At 54.4% G+C, this 16,574-nt stretch overlaps 1 protein-coding gene across 2 annotated transcripts; it reads right to left on the bottom strand.

Moving 5' to 3' along the window:
- Positions 1-179: 179 nt before the first annotated feature.
- BRPF1 (bromodomain and PHD finger containing 1) lies at positions 180-15,585 on the bottom strand. Of its 2 annotated transcripts, none has more exons than XM_031954713.1 (15): positions 15,325-15,585; positions 14,569-14,675; positions 11,870-12,487; positions 8,759-9,718; positions 7,390-7,591; positions 6,971-7,102; positions 6,258-6,404; positions 5,071-5,380; positions 4,492-4,806; positions 3,788-4,072; positions 3,095-3,242; positions 2,692-2,828; positions 2,476-2,594; positions 1,851-2,005; positions 180-990 (listed from the first exon to the last, which is right to left on the bottom strand). In XM_031954713.1, the coding sequence occupies exons 3-15, from the start codon at positions 12,475-12,477 to the stop codon at positions 807-809; spliced, it is 3,702 nt and encodes a 1,233-aa protein (XP_031810573.1). In that variant the 5' UTR covers positions 12,478-12,487; positions 14,569-14,675; positions 15,325-15,585; the 3' UTR covers positions 180-806. The 2 variants fall into 2 exon arrangements, with proteins under 2 accessions (XP_031810573.1, XP_031810581.1); XM_031954721.1 differs by having other exon boundaries at positions 6,276-6,404.
- Between the last annotated feature and the right edge of the window lie 989 nt (positions 15,586-16,574).

The following is a 16,574-nucleotide window of genomic DNA, read 5'->3' as shown; positions in this document are numbered from 1 at the left end:
GACCTCAGCCTGTCCGGAGCCGAGCTAGCGGGAGAGCTCCAAGGAGAGGCCCGGGGCTTGGGAAGCTAGGCCGTGGTCTCGCTCCCCCCCTTCCCTCGGCCGCCGGCTGCAGCTCCGGAGCGATCACTTTCTCCCCCTCCCCCCTCCATCTCTCCCCTCCCCCTTGCCAGGAAGCGGGATTCCAAATAGACGGTTTATTTTCTAAGAATCAATATATTTTCTTCCTCCGAAATAAATACAAACCAATTTGCGGGGCAGGGACCCGTGGGAGAGGCGGGGAGGGGGCCGGGGACAAGCCCCAGGCTTTTGAGTGCCAAAGGGTTCTGGCGCGACCCGGAGCGCAGTTACAAATGAGAATAATTTAAATTCTCCGCTAATTTACAGTATGTACATAGCAGAAGGGTCATCAGGCACCCTCCGGGGACCCCCCTTTCAGGGCGGGAGAGACAGACAGACATGGGCGCGCTTCCCGCGGCAGGGCCCGCCCAAGCCCGCACCCGAAGACGCCTCGCGGCTCCCGGGCCAAGCGGTTCCGAGCCAGCCCCGGGGCGGGCTGGGGGGCGGCGGGGTCGGGGCCCAGCCGAGGCCGCTCTGGCCCGGACGGCGGACGCTGGGGGAGGGGGGAGGAGGAGGGGAGGACTCCTCCGGGCGTCTCCGTGGCCCGGGCCGCCGCGGCCCCCCGGAGAGTCCGGTACAGTCCAGCTGCACGTGGGCGGGAGCGCCCCGCCCAGCTTCCCCTGAGACTGGCCCCAAGACCAGGAATGAGTCGGTGCAGAGGCTGCCGGGGCCCCGGCCGGCCCGGCGCTTCAGTCACTGTCACTGGTGTCGCTGCTCTGCTCCCCCTGCACCTTGCTGCGGTGCTGCAGGGCCCGGTGGTAGGCGATCTGCACCGACTTGCGGATGTTAGACTTGCGGCCTTCCAGCATCTTTTCCTTGTCTAGGTCCTGGTTCACTCCCAGAGGAACTAGCTTGGTCCTGGGGAGCCACTGCCTGTGGAGGGGGACAAAGTGAGGGCGGAAGGGTCTGCGCCCGGAGCCTTTTCCGAATCCACCCCCTCCAAACCAGGTGTTTTCAGTTAAGTCCGCCACAATCACCCTCTACAGATGGGGCTAACAAGCCAATGCGTGTGGGGCACAATGGGGATCGGGATCCCACTGCCCTCTCCCAAGGTCTTCATCATCTCCAACGATGAGGAGGAGCACCAAGGGGATAGAGCAGAAAGCGCTCCCTAAGTGAGAGAGATCAGTGCCAGTGACCTCCGGACAAGCCACCACACGGGACTTCCTAGTCTGTAAAATGAGGGGCTTTTTACGAGATGGCTTCTGAGAGCTCTTCAAAACTCACAACTGTGGCTCAGAGAGCGTGAGCTTCGTCAGATATGACAACTGACTTCTTGGGAGAAAAAACATGGTCCACTGGGGAGAGCCCTGGTTCTGGAACCATGAGGCAGGGGTCCAACTCCTAGCTCTTATTACTTGGATGTGTGAGCTATTTAACTCGTGTAAGCCTCAACTTGGATCTTGCCCATCTGCAAAACGAATCAGGAAAGCCAGATGGACCGATGCCCCTTCCACCTTCCTAATCCTATTGGGCCTGCGCCTGTACAGTAATCAGGAAGCACACGCGTATTTTAGCACAATGACCAAATCTTCAGAGAACAAATGGAAGTACTGGTTTCAGGCTAAAGCTGCTGCTCTGCTTACGTCAGTCTCAGCCTTCTGTTTAGTGCTTTCTACCAAACAGTTTATCAGGCTGTCTGCTCTTGGACCCTACTTCTGGGGAACAGTGAGAGCTATCCTTACAGATTAATTCCCCTCCCTAGCCCGTGACTGCCTCCCCTTTCCCCTTACCAGGTTCTCTTGTTGTCAAAGAAGAGGACGAGGTAGAGATGCTCACGAGCTTCCTGGGTCATCTGCTCCCCAAGTTTCAACACCTCCAGCGGGGGCACGGGAATGGGTACCCCGTGGTGGAACATGCCCTCCCGAGGCATCTTTGGGTCGATGATCTGACGGATTGGGGGCACAGCTTGGTTCAGTCCTCTCCCTCCCCTCAGAACCTCCTGCCTAATACTCTGGCCAGTCTAGCCACTCTTGTGTGGCCAAAGAGATTGCTGTTGATAATCGAGGGGCTACAAGGCCCCAGAGACCTTATGACCCCTGGGCCATAACTGCATTGGGTAGCCACAATGCCTGGGAGATTGAATGAGACTGTTCAGAGTACCTATGTGATGCACAAGGGTGGAAATGTATACCACATCAAAACTGGGGAGACAGGTCCCTGAGCTGCACCTGTCCATCTGTCTGCCTGCCAAGAACCCCTCACGCTCACTGGACTCTCTCTGGCTCCAGTGGGACTTCGGAAACTCTTTGTTAACCTCGAGTTTGTATTCTGGTTCACTTTCCTGGCCTTGTAGCTGGGGCTGGTGTGGGGTGAGGGCAGAAGGCATGGGGCAAGGTAGGAGAAGCAGGATCCTACCAGAGCTGGGTACGAGGGGTACCCTCGGCACTTTGCCCACACCAGGTCCAAGGCATCCAGCGGGGAGTCCTCATCCTCAGATAGCCAACCAGGTCCCCGGCCCAGACTCTTCCTCACCACTGCACAGAAATGGAAGAGAAAGTTGAATCAAGGGGTGCAAAGGGAAGACAGCTTCAAAACTGGGCTCCCCTGACTCTATTGGGGGGGGGTACTTACTGCTATGCCCCATGCCTCGCCCTGTGCCCACAGAGTAGGACTCATTCTCAGTGCCAGATGTATCCTCGCTGCTGTCCTCTGGAAAAGTTCCCCTGGAGAAGGAAGGCTTGCCTCGGCCTTGTTTCGAGGGGGTTGTGCTGTAAGGGAATAATCAGAAACTCCAGTCAGCTTTTAAAGAAGCCAAAACCATAAGGAGTTTGAAGGAAAGGTGATGACTAACACCTCAAGATTCTATCCTTCAGAGAGGGAACCTGTCCTTTGCCTTCATGGCTGAGAGTGGCAGGGAAGTCCACCCCCAGGCCCTTCACCAGCCACCCTGAGAAGGCTGCTGCTCCTGTGGCCGTCCCAAAGGCCTTCTTCCTGGGACAGCTCCAACAAGAATTCAGATGTGATAGCCAAGTACCTGGTTCGGTCCGAAGCAGCACTGCTGCTGCTACTGCTGCTGGACTCCGAGTCAGAGCTGCTCCGGGGAAGGCTGCAGTCATTGCGATAGACGAGAAAGCTCTTTTTCACAGGCTGGCTCCCGCTGCTGAAGCCATTTGCTGGTAAATCTGGGTTAGAGAGAAGGAACAGGGTGATCTCTCTGGATGGGAGGAATACCAGGATTTATTCCTGTCTATCCTGAACAGCGAATACTCCCAATGTTCCACAAAAGGCTTCTGGGAAGGATTGCCACAGTCCTGCATGATCTATACTTGTAACTATAGCTGGTGCTGCTCATAATGACAGGAGAACTAGGGATTAGTCCTGGAATTACCAAGTGTTTAATTGTGTTGCTAGACCAACTCTTCAACTTTGGGAGGGCCTGAACAAGGTATGAAACATGGAGTCAGGAAGGGCTGGGTTCAAATGCCACTTTAGATACCTCTAAGAGGTTATAAGCTGTGTAATTTTGAGTTCGATATGCCCGTTTCCTTGTATGTAAAACAAGTGTGGGGGTCTCAGGGACCTCTCAAGTCCCTTCCAGTTCTCAATCATAATGTTATGCTCCTCACTGGACAAAGAGGTGACTCGATGAGGCAGCTACCAAGAGGTTCACAGGGAAGAACTATGCCTTTATTTATATCCACAAGGGACAACAGGAAGGCTGGCTCACCCATGGGAGGGTCTTCGGTGGATTTATCACTGTCACTGTCAGAGCTTGAGCTGGGCCGAGGACTCCTCCCTCGCTTTCGTTGTCTCTGAGAGCCCATGATGGGGAGCTGGGGAGGCCCCACGGGGCTGCTGCCATGACCTGGGGCCAGCTGGCTCTCACGATTCTTTGGGGGCCGGCCTGGCCGCTTGGGAGGGCCAGCTGTCTTCGGGTTCTTCTTTGAGAACAAGACTGAGGTCCTTCTGCCCACCTCATGGGCAGGGGTTGAGGACATGTTAGGGCCCAGACCTAAAGCAGAGGCAGAAGGGAGAGAATATTGGGTAAGGGCTCCAGAGGACTAGGTTCATGCTCTGACAATGTCTCAGACCAGAATTCTAAATAAGGGCCAAGGGAATAGGTTTAAAATAGAGGGAAATCAATTTTCCCTTCTCCTCAGCTCCTTGTTTCAGTGCAGTGGGAAGTACCTTGCTTGCTATCACTGCCCAGTAAGTGGGGCCCTGAGGACCCCTCTTCCCCAGCAGCTACAGCTAGAGAGGCAGTGGAGAAACCCAGGCATCGGGGATGGGCACAGGAGGCCTCCATGGGAAGTGGGAGGCCACAGTTGCCAGGAGGGACCAAGCCTGAATGGCCTCCCTGGAAGTGAGGACCAGCCTGTAGGGGTCCCTTCCTCAGGGCCCTGAGGCCCAGGCCCCCATGGACGCGCAGACCTTTGCCCGTCTCTTGGCTGCTGCTCTCCTCGGCCGCACTGTCCGTCTGTCCATCCTTGTCACAAGGGGTGTGGGCCTGTAGGGCACCCCGCCCCACTGCACTGTGCCGTTCTGGCCCTTCCCGGCCGGCCTCCCGCTGGTGTGCCAATTTCCTGCGTAACGCGGTCATTTCCTTCTTAATCATCTTGGCTCGTCGGGAGCGATTGACATTTTGCTTGCTGGCATTAACTTCGTCCAACTGTTCCAATAAGAGCTTCAGCTGCTCCTCTGGTGGCAGGTGTTTCTGGTTCTCCGACAACAGAAACCGTTCTTCCTCTGGAGAGGGTGGAGGGCAGGGGAGGCAAGTTGGACAGGGATGTGAAGATCAGAGCCAGGCAGAGCCCTTGAAAGCCCCATGACCCCATGATGAAACCAAGTCCTCCCCTCATCCCACCCAGGTGTCCTTGCCACCAAGCTGGGGAAGGCCACTCCATGGTGACATAAGCAATGCCAACCTAGGATCAGAGAGGGAAGGGTTTAGGGAATTGATGCCCACCAAGAGAACTGGCATGTGTCTGGGAGGCCCATCACATCACCCACCATCCTCTGCATGGAGTAGGGCCTCATCCCCAGCCAAGTTGTGGGGGAAGTGCATGCCAGTCTCAAAGTCGATGCCCATCTTGTCAGCCTGCCGCCGGGCCTGCCGGAGCACGGTGCCCCCTTGCTCCCGCAGCCGCACTGCTGCCCGGTAAAAAATGGTGTCCTTAGCATTGTACTTGAGGCAATTGCTGACTATGAGATGGAAATCCTCCTCAAAGTCATCAAAGTTTAGGTATCGGTAGGCCTCTAGGTTCTGCTTCATTGTAGAAAAGTCCATGGGCTTCTTGATGTGCTCAAGATAGTCGGGCACCTGCCAGGAAGGGACAAAGCAGGCCCTGGCTACATGGAGAGATCGCCCACTGACCTCCCTGCCCCCATCTACCCAGAGCCCTGCTCCAAACCCCAGGGACGGGTTCCCTCCAGATACCATAAAGGGGAATCTAGAAATTCAGGGCATCAAAAACACGTGTGAGGTGTTGTCGAGAGCAGTGGAGTTGGGGATCTGGACTCTAATTCCAGCAGGGCAACTGACTTCTTAGTAGGTGACCCTGAGTCAGTGAACCACTCTGGGCTTTGGGGATTGCCCATATATAAAATGGCAACAATTCCATCTGCTCGGCCTTACAAACGTGTTGTAAGGGTTCAGCGACAGATGGGGACAAGGCTCTGAAAACATCCTGCATTTGTATTCTATTACAGAAAACATTTCTAGTCAGGAGATGGTGGGTATTGGCCTAGCACTTTGGAGCTCTCCAACAGTCAGTGCTTCCAGAGTGTTATGTCCTGAGGTTAGAACCAACCCCTCCCTGCCTCCCTCAATCCTTTGTTTGTTGGTCATGCCATCCTCTAAGCGTGGCACTTCTCAGGAATGACTATTATAGTCTTTGGGGTCAACCTCCCCCTCCCCACTGCCCGACTCATGTCTGGCTATTGAAAGGATCTCCCCATTCGACGAGGACAGATTGACCCAGGTGTTGGACAAAGTTTACTTTGCTAACAATATGTGGAGGGTGTGACAGGCATAAGACCTCTCCTCTCAAGAGGGGAGGGCTGCTACTCTAGCTGGCAGACTCAGTAACCAGGGTCCCACCCACTCCCAGTGAAATGACATCAGGAATGCAACTCAGCATGGAAGAATTGGGATGGGGTAGGGGTAAGGCTGGGTGAGAGGGGGAAGGGGTTCTTACTTCGTAGATTTCTGTTACCTCAGACAGAGGGACCGGCTCGCTGAATATATTGCCCGTGTCCTTTTCTTGGAGTTGTTCTAAGGTCTTACGGAGGAGGATGAGGAAAGGGGTCAGTTGCATCTCTAAGGCTACTTGCTGGACCTTGATCTGAAACATAAGATAAATGATGTTTAGATTATAGTCCCAGGAAATGCCCTTCCAGGAAAAAGGGTTTTAGTGATGGGCAAAGTTTGATTTATGGTCTGTTGATTCTTCTTTTCCAACTGGCTCCTTCAAGCTGACTGTGAAGAGAGGGAAAAAAAATGCAAATTTTCTCATCCTGCTTCTAATTCTTACTAAGCTGAGGAATGGGAGTTCTCAGAGAAGAGAGACTATTTTACTTTGTATTCCTACAAGGCTGGCAAGTGCTTGTGAACTAATGAAATCTACTTACAGAAAAAAATTTTCTGCTATGAAATCAAATATGACAAGATAAAATTAAGTGCTAAAAGTTTACAATTTAGCACTTAGTTTTATCTTGTCATAGACTGTCCCTAGTTTACTGTGTACAAGTCAAAAAGGCCAAGTAGAGAAGAGCATCAGAGACCTGACTTCTCTGCCACTGGCAGATTGAGCACTCTGAACTTCTTTAGGTTCCATGGGTAGGGCTGCAAGTGCACCTGCCCTCTAGAATGATGGCCATGCTTCCTGCCTAGGGACAGAATGGGAATTACCGTCTCTCTCTTGAGCTTCTCACGTTTCCGAATCAGTTCCACCAGCAGCCGGGCGCGTTCCAAGTCGTGGCGCAACCGTTGCCATGACTTCAGTTGTTCTTTCAGGGCCCAATTCTTGTCCTCAGAGTCTCTCTGAAGAGGAAAAAAGGAAAACAAAGCTGAAAATGGAATAGGACTGGGGGAAAAATGGGAATAGCTATTGGTGACACAAGCGGGCGGAGGATCTCCTTTCACTCCTCAGACCTTGGCTATAAGAAAGGATCATCTGGAGCTTGGCTGCTATCCAAGTGGCTGCCATTCTCTGTATCCTAAGTGAGGGACAGGCATGAAAACACTAGTAGCCTAAATCCCCACCCTTTCCCCACCTTCTTCCATGCCCTGCTCTAATCCATATCCTCCCCGCCCCCAAATTATCTTACCCCAGTTCCTAGTCCCCCTGGGGGAGCTGGCCGTGGTGCCCCAACTTGATCACAATTCCTCTGGGACTGCAGGTGAGTCTGCAGGCGGCGAAGTAGGGGGACCCCATTCCTGGACTGTCGCTTTAGCGTCCAATAGCTGTGCAGCCTTTGCATAAACTGGCTCTTCCTCTGAATGGTTAAGCGATTAGTAATCTTGCTGAGCCTAAAAAGATGGGAAGGACAGAGGGAGGAGGGGGGAGCACCCTGCAGTAATTTGTACAGGCCAACTGGTACCTACCTCTCACCAGAGGCTTTGCCCTCAGCTAGTCTCTTCTCAATTTGGCTCCTGAGCCTCAGGCTAGCGTTCTTACAGGCTTCTGGGCCAGGAAGAGCCTCTGAGCAGGGCATATGGTTTCAATTATATGACCCTCCCACACTCCATCCTTTCAACATCAGGAGGGTACAGAGGTGGATTTGTGTTCTCCATAAGCTACACAGACTGTAGCCCTGCCCTCACTGAAGCAGAACAGCAAAAGGTCTTTGGAAACCTCTCATCCAGCCATAAACACCATGAGACTCTGCTTAAGCTGTAAAGCAGTTTCAGCAACCCCAGACAGATGAAACCTTGACCAGCAAGGTTCCAAGACCCCAACATCCAGTTCTACAGCAGGGACCCTTAGCTCATGATAGGGGCTGTGTGTGGTCCCTATGCCCACAGCAATTTCCCCCAATGAACTATAACATTCAAAGTAAACCTTGAAGGATAGAAGAATAAAGAGCTGTAAGCAATAGTTAATGGGCTAAGTAGCATTCCAATGGGTAAAAAGAAGTTATAGGCCCAGTAAACAACATGGAGTGAACAGTTTAAATTCCAGAAACTCACTAACAGGTCTCTTTACTGCTTTCTCTATTTCATACATTTACAGCCCTCTTTTTCCCTTTGTTAAAGTTTCTTTTATTTCTTCTTTTCTTCCTACTTACTCCCCATGAACTGGCAAAAACATGAAAATGTTTTAAAAATTATTTGTGAGTAAAGCTTTACTCTCCTAAATCAAGTAACTTTTAAATTAGGGCACGGACCCATGATTTTTTTCCTTGTGGGTTAGAAAATGTTCACCAATCTCTGTTCTTCATTGTGGCTCTGCCAACTCATGATGTAAAAAAATGGACCCTGGAGCCCTGCAACCTAATCCTGGCTCTATTAGTAATTAATTAGGTAACGTGGGGCAATTTCCTTTAGCTCACTGGCCCTCAGTTCCCTTAGCTGTAAAACGGAAGGAGATACTAGATGATACATAAGGCCCCTTCCAACACTTAATGATCTATGAACTTCTTTGCCAAAGGGGAAATCAGAGGCTCCCCATTCTTAATCATCTGGGGCCCTGCCTACCTGTGTGGTGGGATGCAGGGGACTGATACCACAGGTGCTGCTGCCCGTTTTTCTGCCAAGATCTTCCGAGCCTTCTTCATCTTTATCCTTGACTTGGCCTTTGCTTTCTTCACCTTCTCTGAACTCCAACCCTTTCCCTCTTCTTCCTCTTCCTCCTCTTCTTCTTCCCCCTCACTGTGTGATAGGGCAGGCAGGCGGCGCACAGAGCCCGGAGGTGTGTGGATATCACAGTAGGCGGTTTTACGCACACTGAAGGAGGTGCCATTGGCACCTGTTTCCCGGACTGGCTCCATCTTCATGTAGAGGCCGGCCTGCTGGGCGCAGGTCACGTGGAAGGCTGTGTAGCAGTTGGCCTTGTGGCACTGAATGCAGGCCCCTGAACCCCTCTGTTTGCAGATGTAGCATGTGAGTTTCCATCGGGCAGGTGGGATGTGCTCAATGCTGTCAATGGGCTCCAGAAACACTGTGTTGGCGAAGCATACCTCAGGGATCCACAGGGCACACACTACATGAGCCCACCGACCGTCGTCCGTCTGCTTGAAGGCCCCGCCCTTGTTCGGGCAAAGGGCACAGTCCACTGCCCGGGACGGGGACTGTAGGCAGCGGCGGCAAAGCCACTGGCCTTCAGGGATGTAGGGGACGCCATAACATTCTTGGTGAACAGCCAGGTTGCACATATCGCAGAAGAGAATCACATTGCTGTTCTGACACTCACCGTCATTACAGATGCAGCACACGGCGTCCTCATCCACCAGGGCGTTGGGGTCCCCCTTGTGGTGGCTCTCGAAATAGGACTCCTTCTCTAACCGGTCCATCAGGTACTCAAAGATCTCCTGGGGGATGGGGCTCACTCCCTCTGTCTTCCGGCGCTCATTCATGATGTCCAGCCAGATATAGTCCTCCTCATCCATGTCATACTCTACCTCCTCATCCAGCTCCTCTGCTGATTTCTCAATGTACCTGCAGGGGACATGGTGGCTCAGGTTTGGGCTTGCCCTTTCCCCATCCCTCAGAGCCTCTGGAAAGCACGCAAAGGGAGGGACAAGATGTTGTGTGAGGATCCTGAGGGCTATCTCTGTAAGGGATTTGGAGACTCGGGAGAAAATCACTCTGTGTAGGTATTGCTTTCTCTAAGGTTTTTATCTGGGTGGGACCTTGTTAAAAATGAACATCAAAGGCAAATGTGACAAATGAACCTGAGCATATAAACATTAGGGCACCTAGATATGTTGCAAAGAAAAACAATCAACAAACCTCAAATACCTACTACGTGCAATCCATCATGTAAGATTCTGGAGGAGCTACAAATACAAAGACACGATCCCTTCTAAGGAGGTTACAACGGAATAGATGATTTCATAAAAGAATTACACAGGAAGTGAGCAGTCAGAAGCAGGAGGAAAGTACAGAAGATGTACTGCTGCCTGGTCCCTGTCCTGAGGAGTAGAAGGAGCTTGACAGTTGACTGCATAGAACTCTGGGCTATTGTTTGCTAGCAAATGGCCAGCCACTTGGCAACCTGTTTTCTCCTTGAGTCACCATGTAACTCCAGGGAAATGAAAAAAGCCAGGTTCCTCCAGAGCCCTTGGAGACTGCCCTGAATCAGCAGGCCCTAACGAGGGTTCTAGGGGTGCTGCAGGCCTCCAAGGGTCTCCCAGACTTCGCACATGAACCCCAGAGTCAAGCTTTCTCTTTTCGGTGATCATATGAGTCCTAACACAGCCCAGCAGCCACCCAGGGAAATAGCATGGTACGGCACCACAGAATCTGGGGGCAAACTTCACCTCTGCTGCTTGCCAGTTGTGCGGCCTTAATTCTCTGGATCTCAGTTTCCCTGCCTGTGAAATGAGGTGGTTTGCCTAGATGACTTTTGAGGTTCCTTTCCAGGGCTAGAGACATGGTCCAGCGTAAGAAGGTATTTAGAGAGTGGGAGAGAAGCAAAGATATGACCCATGGGTATCATTTCTGCCTGCACTTTCTTTTCCCTCAGTGTCTGAGCTTCACTCCCCAAAGGTTCTAGAAAGGACGGTAGAGTTTAGTCTGAGTGAACAAGCTGTCCTTGCTGGCTAAGGACCCCAGCTTTCTATACAAAGGCACGGGGTATAACTGAGAGGAAGCCCAACCAGATCGGGTTGCTTTTGGGCTGGGGCCCCAATCACAGGGAGGAGATAAGAGAAACCAATCAGGCAGGAGGCCCATAAGAGGCAAAGGAAGTCAGGAGAAAAGGAGAGATGGCAGGAATACAAAGGGAAGAAACCAGGATGGACAAAAAGAATGAAGAACTGGTTTAAAAACTGCACAGGGAATAAGCATGGCATGAGCTAAGGCAGAAGGACCTACACCCAGGAGGGGCCAGGGCTCATGGTGATCTATTCCCTCTTATCTGTTCTGTTCCTTAAACCAACCAACCATCCATTCATCCATGTAAACATCCATCTGACCATCCATTCTGTCCGTCCGTCCATCCATTCATCCATCCCTCTAGCTCTTTCATGCCTGAACCGTGTGGTCACAAAACAGTCTTCTCTCTGACTCAGTTTTCTTATCTAAAGAAGGGGGAACCTTGTCTGCAGCCCTCCCTTGATGCTTCATCAAGGTACAGAGGTGATCCTGGACTCTTGAAAACTGAAGCAGGAGGGCACGAGCCACAGCAGGTCGTCCCAAACTAGAGCTTCCTGGACTGACCTGGTCACAGGCCGTACAGAGAAGCCCCGCCCAGTCTGGAAAGGCTCTTGCCCAGGGCAACACTCCAGTCCTTCCATCTAGAAATTCACAGAAGGGTCAAGTTTCGCATCAGCGGAGGGATCCTCCCCCAAGCATGAAATCATAGAACTCTCAAGTGCTAAGGACAGACGGGGATGCCGCCACTGGTATCACCTACCTGACAGGGTGGTTGTGAGGAGGGCACCTTGTGAGCTTTGGGGTGCTAGAGAATTATGAGGTGCTCAGATGACTTGTAGCATCCCACACAAGGTACTGGGAGAGAGGACAAAGAAGGCCTGATCCCTGCCTGGGCTCCCAGCCCTTCTAGGCCCTGCTCCTGTGTGGCTGGTCCTCAGGTTGGGGTCAGTGGCATGCTGGAGGAGGGGGCAAGGGCAGGACTGGCCTTACCGGTAGTAAGAGGTGGGGCGAGGTGGGGCGTCAGGGGTGTCCTGTTCCAGCTCCCGGTATACCACCTCGGGCAGCTTTGGGGCGGCGTTGGCCGAGGCATTGTGGTGGTGGTGGTGGTGGTGATGGTTGGAGTCCTTGCGCTTGTCCTTGCTCTTGTGCTTGCCGGCTTTGGGCGTGGCGGCCGGGGTCTCTGTGTTCTCTTTGTTGCTGCCGTTCTCCGGGTTCTCCTCCAGGGCCTCCTCATCCTCAGACACAACATCCAGGTTGTCAAAGATGCTTATTCGATGGACTCGGCCATGCAGGTCCACCTCTACCATGCGCTGGGCCTGGGCGTAGGTCATCACCTCGCGGCTGGGGGACTGGGACACTTCGGAAGGGTTGGGGGACTGCTTGTTGGCTGAGCGGGACTGGCGCCCCTTCTTCTTGTGCTTTCGAAGGGGAGTCTGTTGAGGTGGAGGTGGGCTATCGTGGTCATAATGATACAGGTGGTACTCAATGCCGCTGTAACTTTTATAGATCTTGCGGCAGGTCTCTATGGGACACTCGTAGGGGGGCTTCGTGGCCCGTAGGTTGTGGCAGAAAGTCTTCACATCAAAATCCACCCCCATTCTGTCACATCTGGAATGCAGACAGACAGCTATGAGAAGCTGAGAGGGAGGCCTGACAACCACAACCCCGCTACAAGAGACTCCCCAAACCTCCGCGCACAGGCAGCTCCAAGGAAATAAGGGGCCCGTCTCACTCAGCCGGCACAGGGCCCGCACGAGCGCCCTGCTCTCTCCTCTGTTGCCGCCCCCCCCCCCCTTCCTACCAGGGACAGAGCAACCAGAAACCTTCCCCTCCCCTCCAAGCTGTAGGCTACTTGCCTACAAGCAACTAGGTTTACTTCCTCTGCTTCAGGCCTCCACCAGTGTCAGGCTCTCCTGATTCACTGGGCTTAGTAGGTAAACCATACTGGTTCTAAGTTGTTCATCCCATCCAGTCATCATTAGGATATGGGGAGGATTCTCACTGGGGAAGATCTTACTCCCTGCCTTCCCATGAGTATACCCTCCTCTTCCACTGCTACCACTTGTCCTACGAACAACAATCAAATCAATTCCACTCCTGCTACTGAAAAGGGTGCAACAATCTACTGCCCATGGCTCCGCTCCCACCCACTTAGACCCTTCCTGGGCCACCACTGTATTATCCCCTTATTAGAATGTAAGCTCCTGGAGGGCAGGAAGTGTCTCACTTTGCTATTTGTATCCCTGGCACCTGACATAATGCTTTGGTATAAATGTTTGGCTGACTGAGTCCTGACTCCTGGCCTTTCCACAGAGGTAGAGTCTTTAACTCCTCCTTTCAGGACACCAGATATAGGGGTCCATGAAAGATTACTGGATGAGAGAGCTCAATGCCAAGAAATCTCATCATGGTGTAACACGTAGGTGATCTCTACTTATGTTAATCTATGTATCCTTCCCCCTAAGCATTTCCTCGAAAGGCAGATCACTGCTTACTTGAACCCCACTTGGACATTACATTAACATGAGACCATAATTTCCTGGGTCCACTCAAGGGAAACCAGCTTTATAGCTTGGATTCTCAACTACAACCCCTTCCTAATCCCTACCAAGAACAGCAGCCACCAGATACTCTATTAAGTAAATCACACATTCCCTACGAGGCATGTTAGTATCGGCCATGTCTGTTTTTCATGTAGGAAAGTTGAAGCCCAGGAAAAGGCTGGCTCAGAGCTGTTGAATAAGTAGCAAGTCTAGAATGACTAACTCCTGAGTTAAATCCTAAGTGAATATGGGGGACAGGGAGGAGCTGCGTGGTATTTAGCACAGTTCTTGGCATACAGTAGACACTTAATAAATGTTTTTTGAATTGAATTGGTACCCACCGACCTTATTCCCTGTCCTGACATGGATCTCTGATCAACCACTAGGAACTTTTGAGTAAAAACTCCAGTGATGTCCAATAGGTTTGAGAACCAGAGAACTTTATAGGCAAGAGGAATGAAGGAGTTGTGTTTTATATCCGAGCTCTTTAACCTCTTAGTCTCTATGGAGACCGTTGCCATTGAAAACAACTGAGTCCTCAGGCCCTCAGAGATACCTCTGTGCTGGATCCTTAGGGACAGGAAGCAGCAGGAAGCACTAACTCTTGGCAACCTGGGCCTGAAGATGGCCCAGACTCCTCCCCAGCGTTGCCTTTTGTCACGCTCTGTTGATGGGGTTTCAGAAGTCATATGGGTCAGACCCTTAAGGAAAAAAGTTACTGGAAATTCTTGTGTTTGTTGAGAAGTTCAGAAACAGGGGCATTGCTTTTGGTAAACCTGGGCCAGAAAATCAGAAGAAGCTATGTGAGGGAAGAGCTTCAAAAGGCAGAGCTTCTAACCTTTTTTTGTCAGGGGCCCTTTTGGCAGTCTGGTGACACATATGGCCCCCTTCTCACAATGATGTTTTTAAACGTAGGAAAAAAATTACATAGGCTAATAAAGGAAATCAAGGAAGCTGAAATACTGTTAAAACATAAAAAAGTTCACAATCCCCTGCTATGGCAACAACATTTTGACCTCTGCTGAGCAAGTCCACATGCTGAACTCTAAAGAAATTTAAGACTGACTTCCAGAGTCTCTCTCTTTTGAGGGAAAACCAAGAAAAACCAACCACCAACACCCCCAAGTCCCCGAGCCTAACCCTTACCCTTTCTACAATAGGCTGTACTCCTCCCCGTAGCTTTCCCGCCTCTGTTCTGGCTGGGCCAGCCTGTTCTCTGCTCCTGGGGCTGTCACACCAGGCCCCAGTTATGGCTTGATGGGGATAGTGATGGTGGACACAGTGTATTAATGGGGTGGGGGAAGTGGGGGAAGAGAACAAAAAGCAAATCAATAGATTTTAAAGCCTGAAAAATGAATGGGGGCCCGGGAGCGTGACAGCTGCCTTCCAGGGGCCGAAATAAGTGGGGAGGGACACCACCAGGGGCCGGCCAGCCAACGCTGGATTCGAGGACCCGCTTAATCCCCTCAAGATCCCAGACTGGGGGCGGCTGGGCCGAACGCTCCCGCTCCCCTCCCCTGCCCCGGTCCAGGAAACCGCCGGAGTTCTCCCTTTATCCAAGTGTAACAAGTTAAACAACAATTCCCAGCTGCCATTGGCTCACGCCCCCGAAGGATACTTTGTAGCAAGGGGGCATCCTGGCTGGGGACCGAGCTCCCGGACACTCTCCCGGCGCCGGGGCCCAGGCAGGAAAGGTCTGCGAAGGGGTTTCGGACAAGCGGACCGGGCGGGAGGGGGGCTCCCGGACAAGCGGACCGGGCGGGAGGGGGGGCTCCCGGACAAGAGGACCGGGCGGGAGGGGGGCTTCTTAAAGGGCCAGGCGGTTGGCGTGGAAACGGCCCGCGGGCAGTGCCCCGGCCCAGCCGCCCCCCGGGGGTCCCCCTCGGGCGGGCGCGTACTCACCGGCCGCCGCCAGTGCGGGCTCATAGCCGGCGTCCGGGCGGGGCCCCGGGCCGGAGAAGGCAGCAGGACCCGGCAGGCTGCCGGGGGCGCGCAGCAGCCTCGCCGAGCCCGGCCGGGCGTCCGGCCGCCCCGGCCCCGCTCGTCCTGAGGCTGCTACTGCCTCCCGGGCGGGCCGGGCTGGGCTCGGGCCGCGCCGCCGCCGGCGGAACAATAGAGGCTCCTGGGAGGGGGAGGGAGGGCGCGGAACAGAGGGGAGGGAAGGAAGGACTGGGGTAGAGAAGGGCGCGGAGGAGGAGGCGGGGGCGGGCGGCGGCGGCGGCTTGGGGCAGCGGCGGCGGCGGCGGTGGCGGCGGCGGCGACGGCGGTAGCGGCGGCAGCGGCGGCGGCAGCGCAGGGTAAATGCGAGGCCGCGGCCGCGCCGAGTCGCACTTTCGACACGGCTCCTCAGACACCCCCCAGTCCGCCCCACGTGGGGCCAGGCCAGAGCCCGCTGGAGCCGCCGCCGCTGCCCGCTTCCAGCGCCGCCGCGGGGGTGGGGCGGGGGCGGAGATGGGGTCGCTCCGCCGGGACGGGGGAGGGGGTGGGGTGGATGCCTCGGGCCGTTTGCTGCGAATCTGCCGAAGCGAATGAGGAGCGCGAGCCCGGAGAACCCCCTCCCTCCGTCCCAGCCCGCCTGCCTGCCCGCCCTCCCCGCTGGGCCGAGCTAGGGCCGAGCGCCGGAGCCCTCCCCCGGGCCGGGCGGGGCCGGGAGCCCGGAGGGAGCGCTGAGAAGGGGGCGGGGCTTGGGCGAAGGGGCGGGCCCGAGCCGGGACTCGCGCCGAGGCCCGCCCGCCCGCCCGGAACGGGGACAGCGCGCTGACCTCGGGGCTCGAGGCTGCGGCGGCGGCAAGGGATCGAATCCCTCCTCAGCCGCTTCCCACTGCGGGCGCCCACTCGGGCCTGGCCCTTGGTAAGCGGGCGAGGAGCGCGGAGCCTCCGCTCTGGACCTGCCGGAGGTCTGCAAAGCCCCTGGGGCTACAGGGGGGGAAACCGAGGCAGGAGGAGGGCACCCGGCCGGGGTCTAGTGTCCAGCCTCTGAGGGACTCCCCGCCTGTAGGAGCGGAATCCGGGCCTACGGCCCTCTGCTCCCTGGGCCCCCGGGGGGGGGGGAGGGAGGAAGCCCTGGGGTGACAGAAGGCCTTCGGGGCCACCGTGTCTTACTTCTGGGCAGGCCTTGAGCTGGAAGGGAGAGTGGAGGCTCCCGATGGAGC

This window comes from Sarcophilus harrisii, chromosome 1, assembly GCF_902635505.1.
Source record: "Sarcophilus harrisii chromosome 1, mSarHar1.11, whole genome shotgun sequence".
In the NCBI taxonomy this organism is placed as follows: domain Eukaryota; kingdom Metazoa; phylum Chordata; class Mammalia; order Dasyuromorphia; family Dasyuridae; genus Sarcophilus; species Sarcophilus harrisii.
Note: the sequence above shows the minus strand (reverse complement) of the source record. Positions and strands in the feature narration are given on the sequence as shown.

What these genes read in the sequence shown, in the direction of transcription:
- BRPF1 (XM_031954713.1), bottom strand. Translation starts at nt 12,477, where the DNA reads ATGGGGGTGGATTTTGATGTGAAGACTTTCTGCCACAACCTACGGGCC. An exon ending in GCTGCTTCGGACCGAACCAG is followed by an intron (nt 2,829 to 3,094) that starts GTACTTGGCTAT and finishes ATTCCCTTACAG; the next exon opens with CACAACCCCCTCGAAACAAG. An exon ending in ACCCCTCGTACCCAGCTCTG is followed by an intron (nt 2,006 to 2,475) that starts GTAGGATCCTGC and finishes CCAATCCGTCAG; the next exon opens with ATCATCGACCCAAAGATGCC.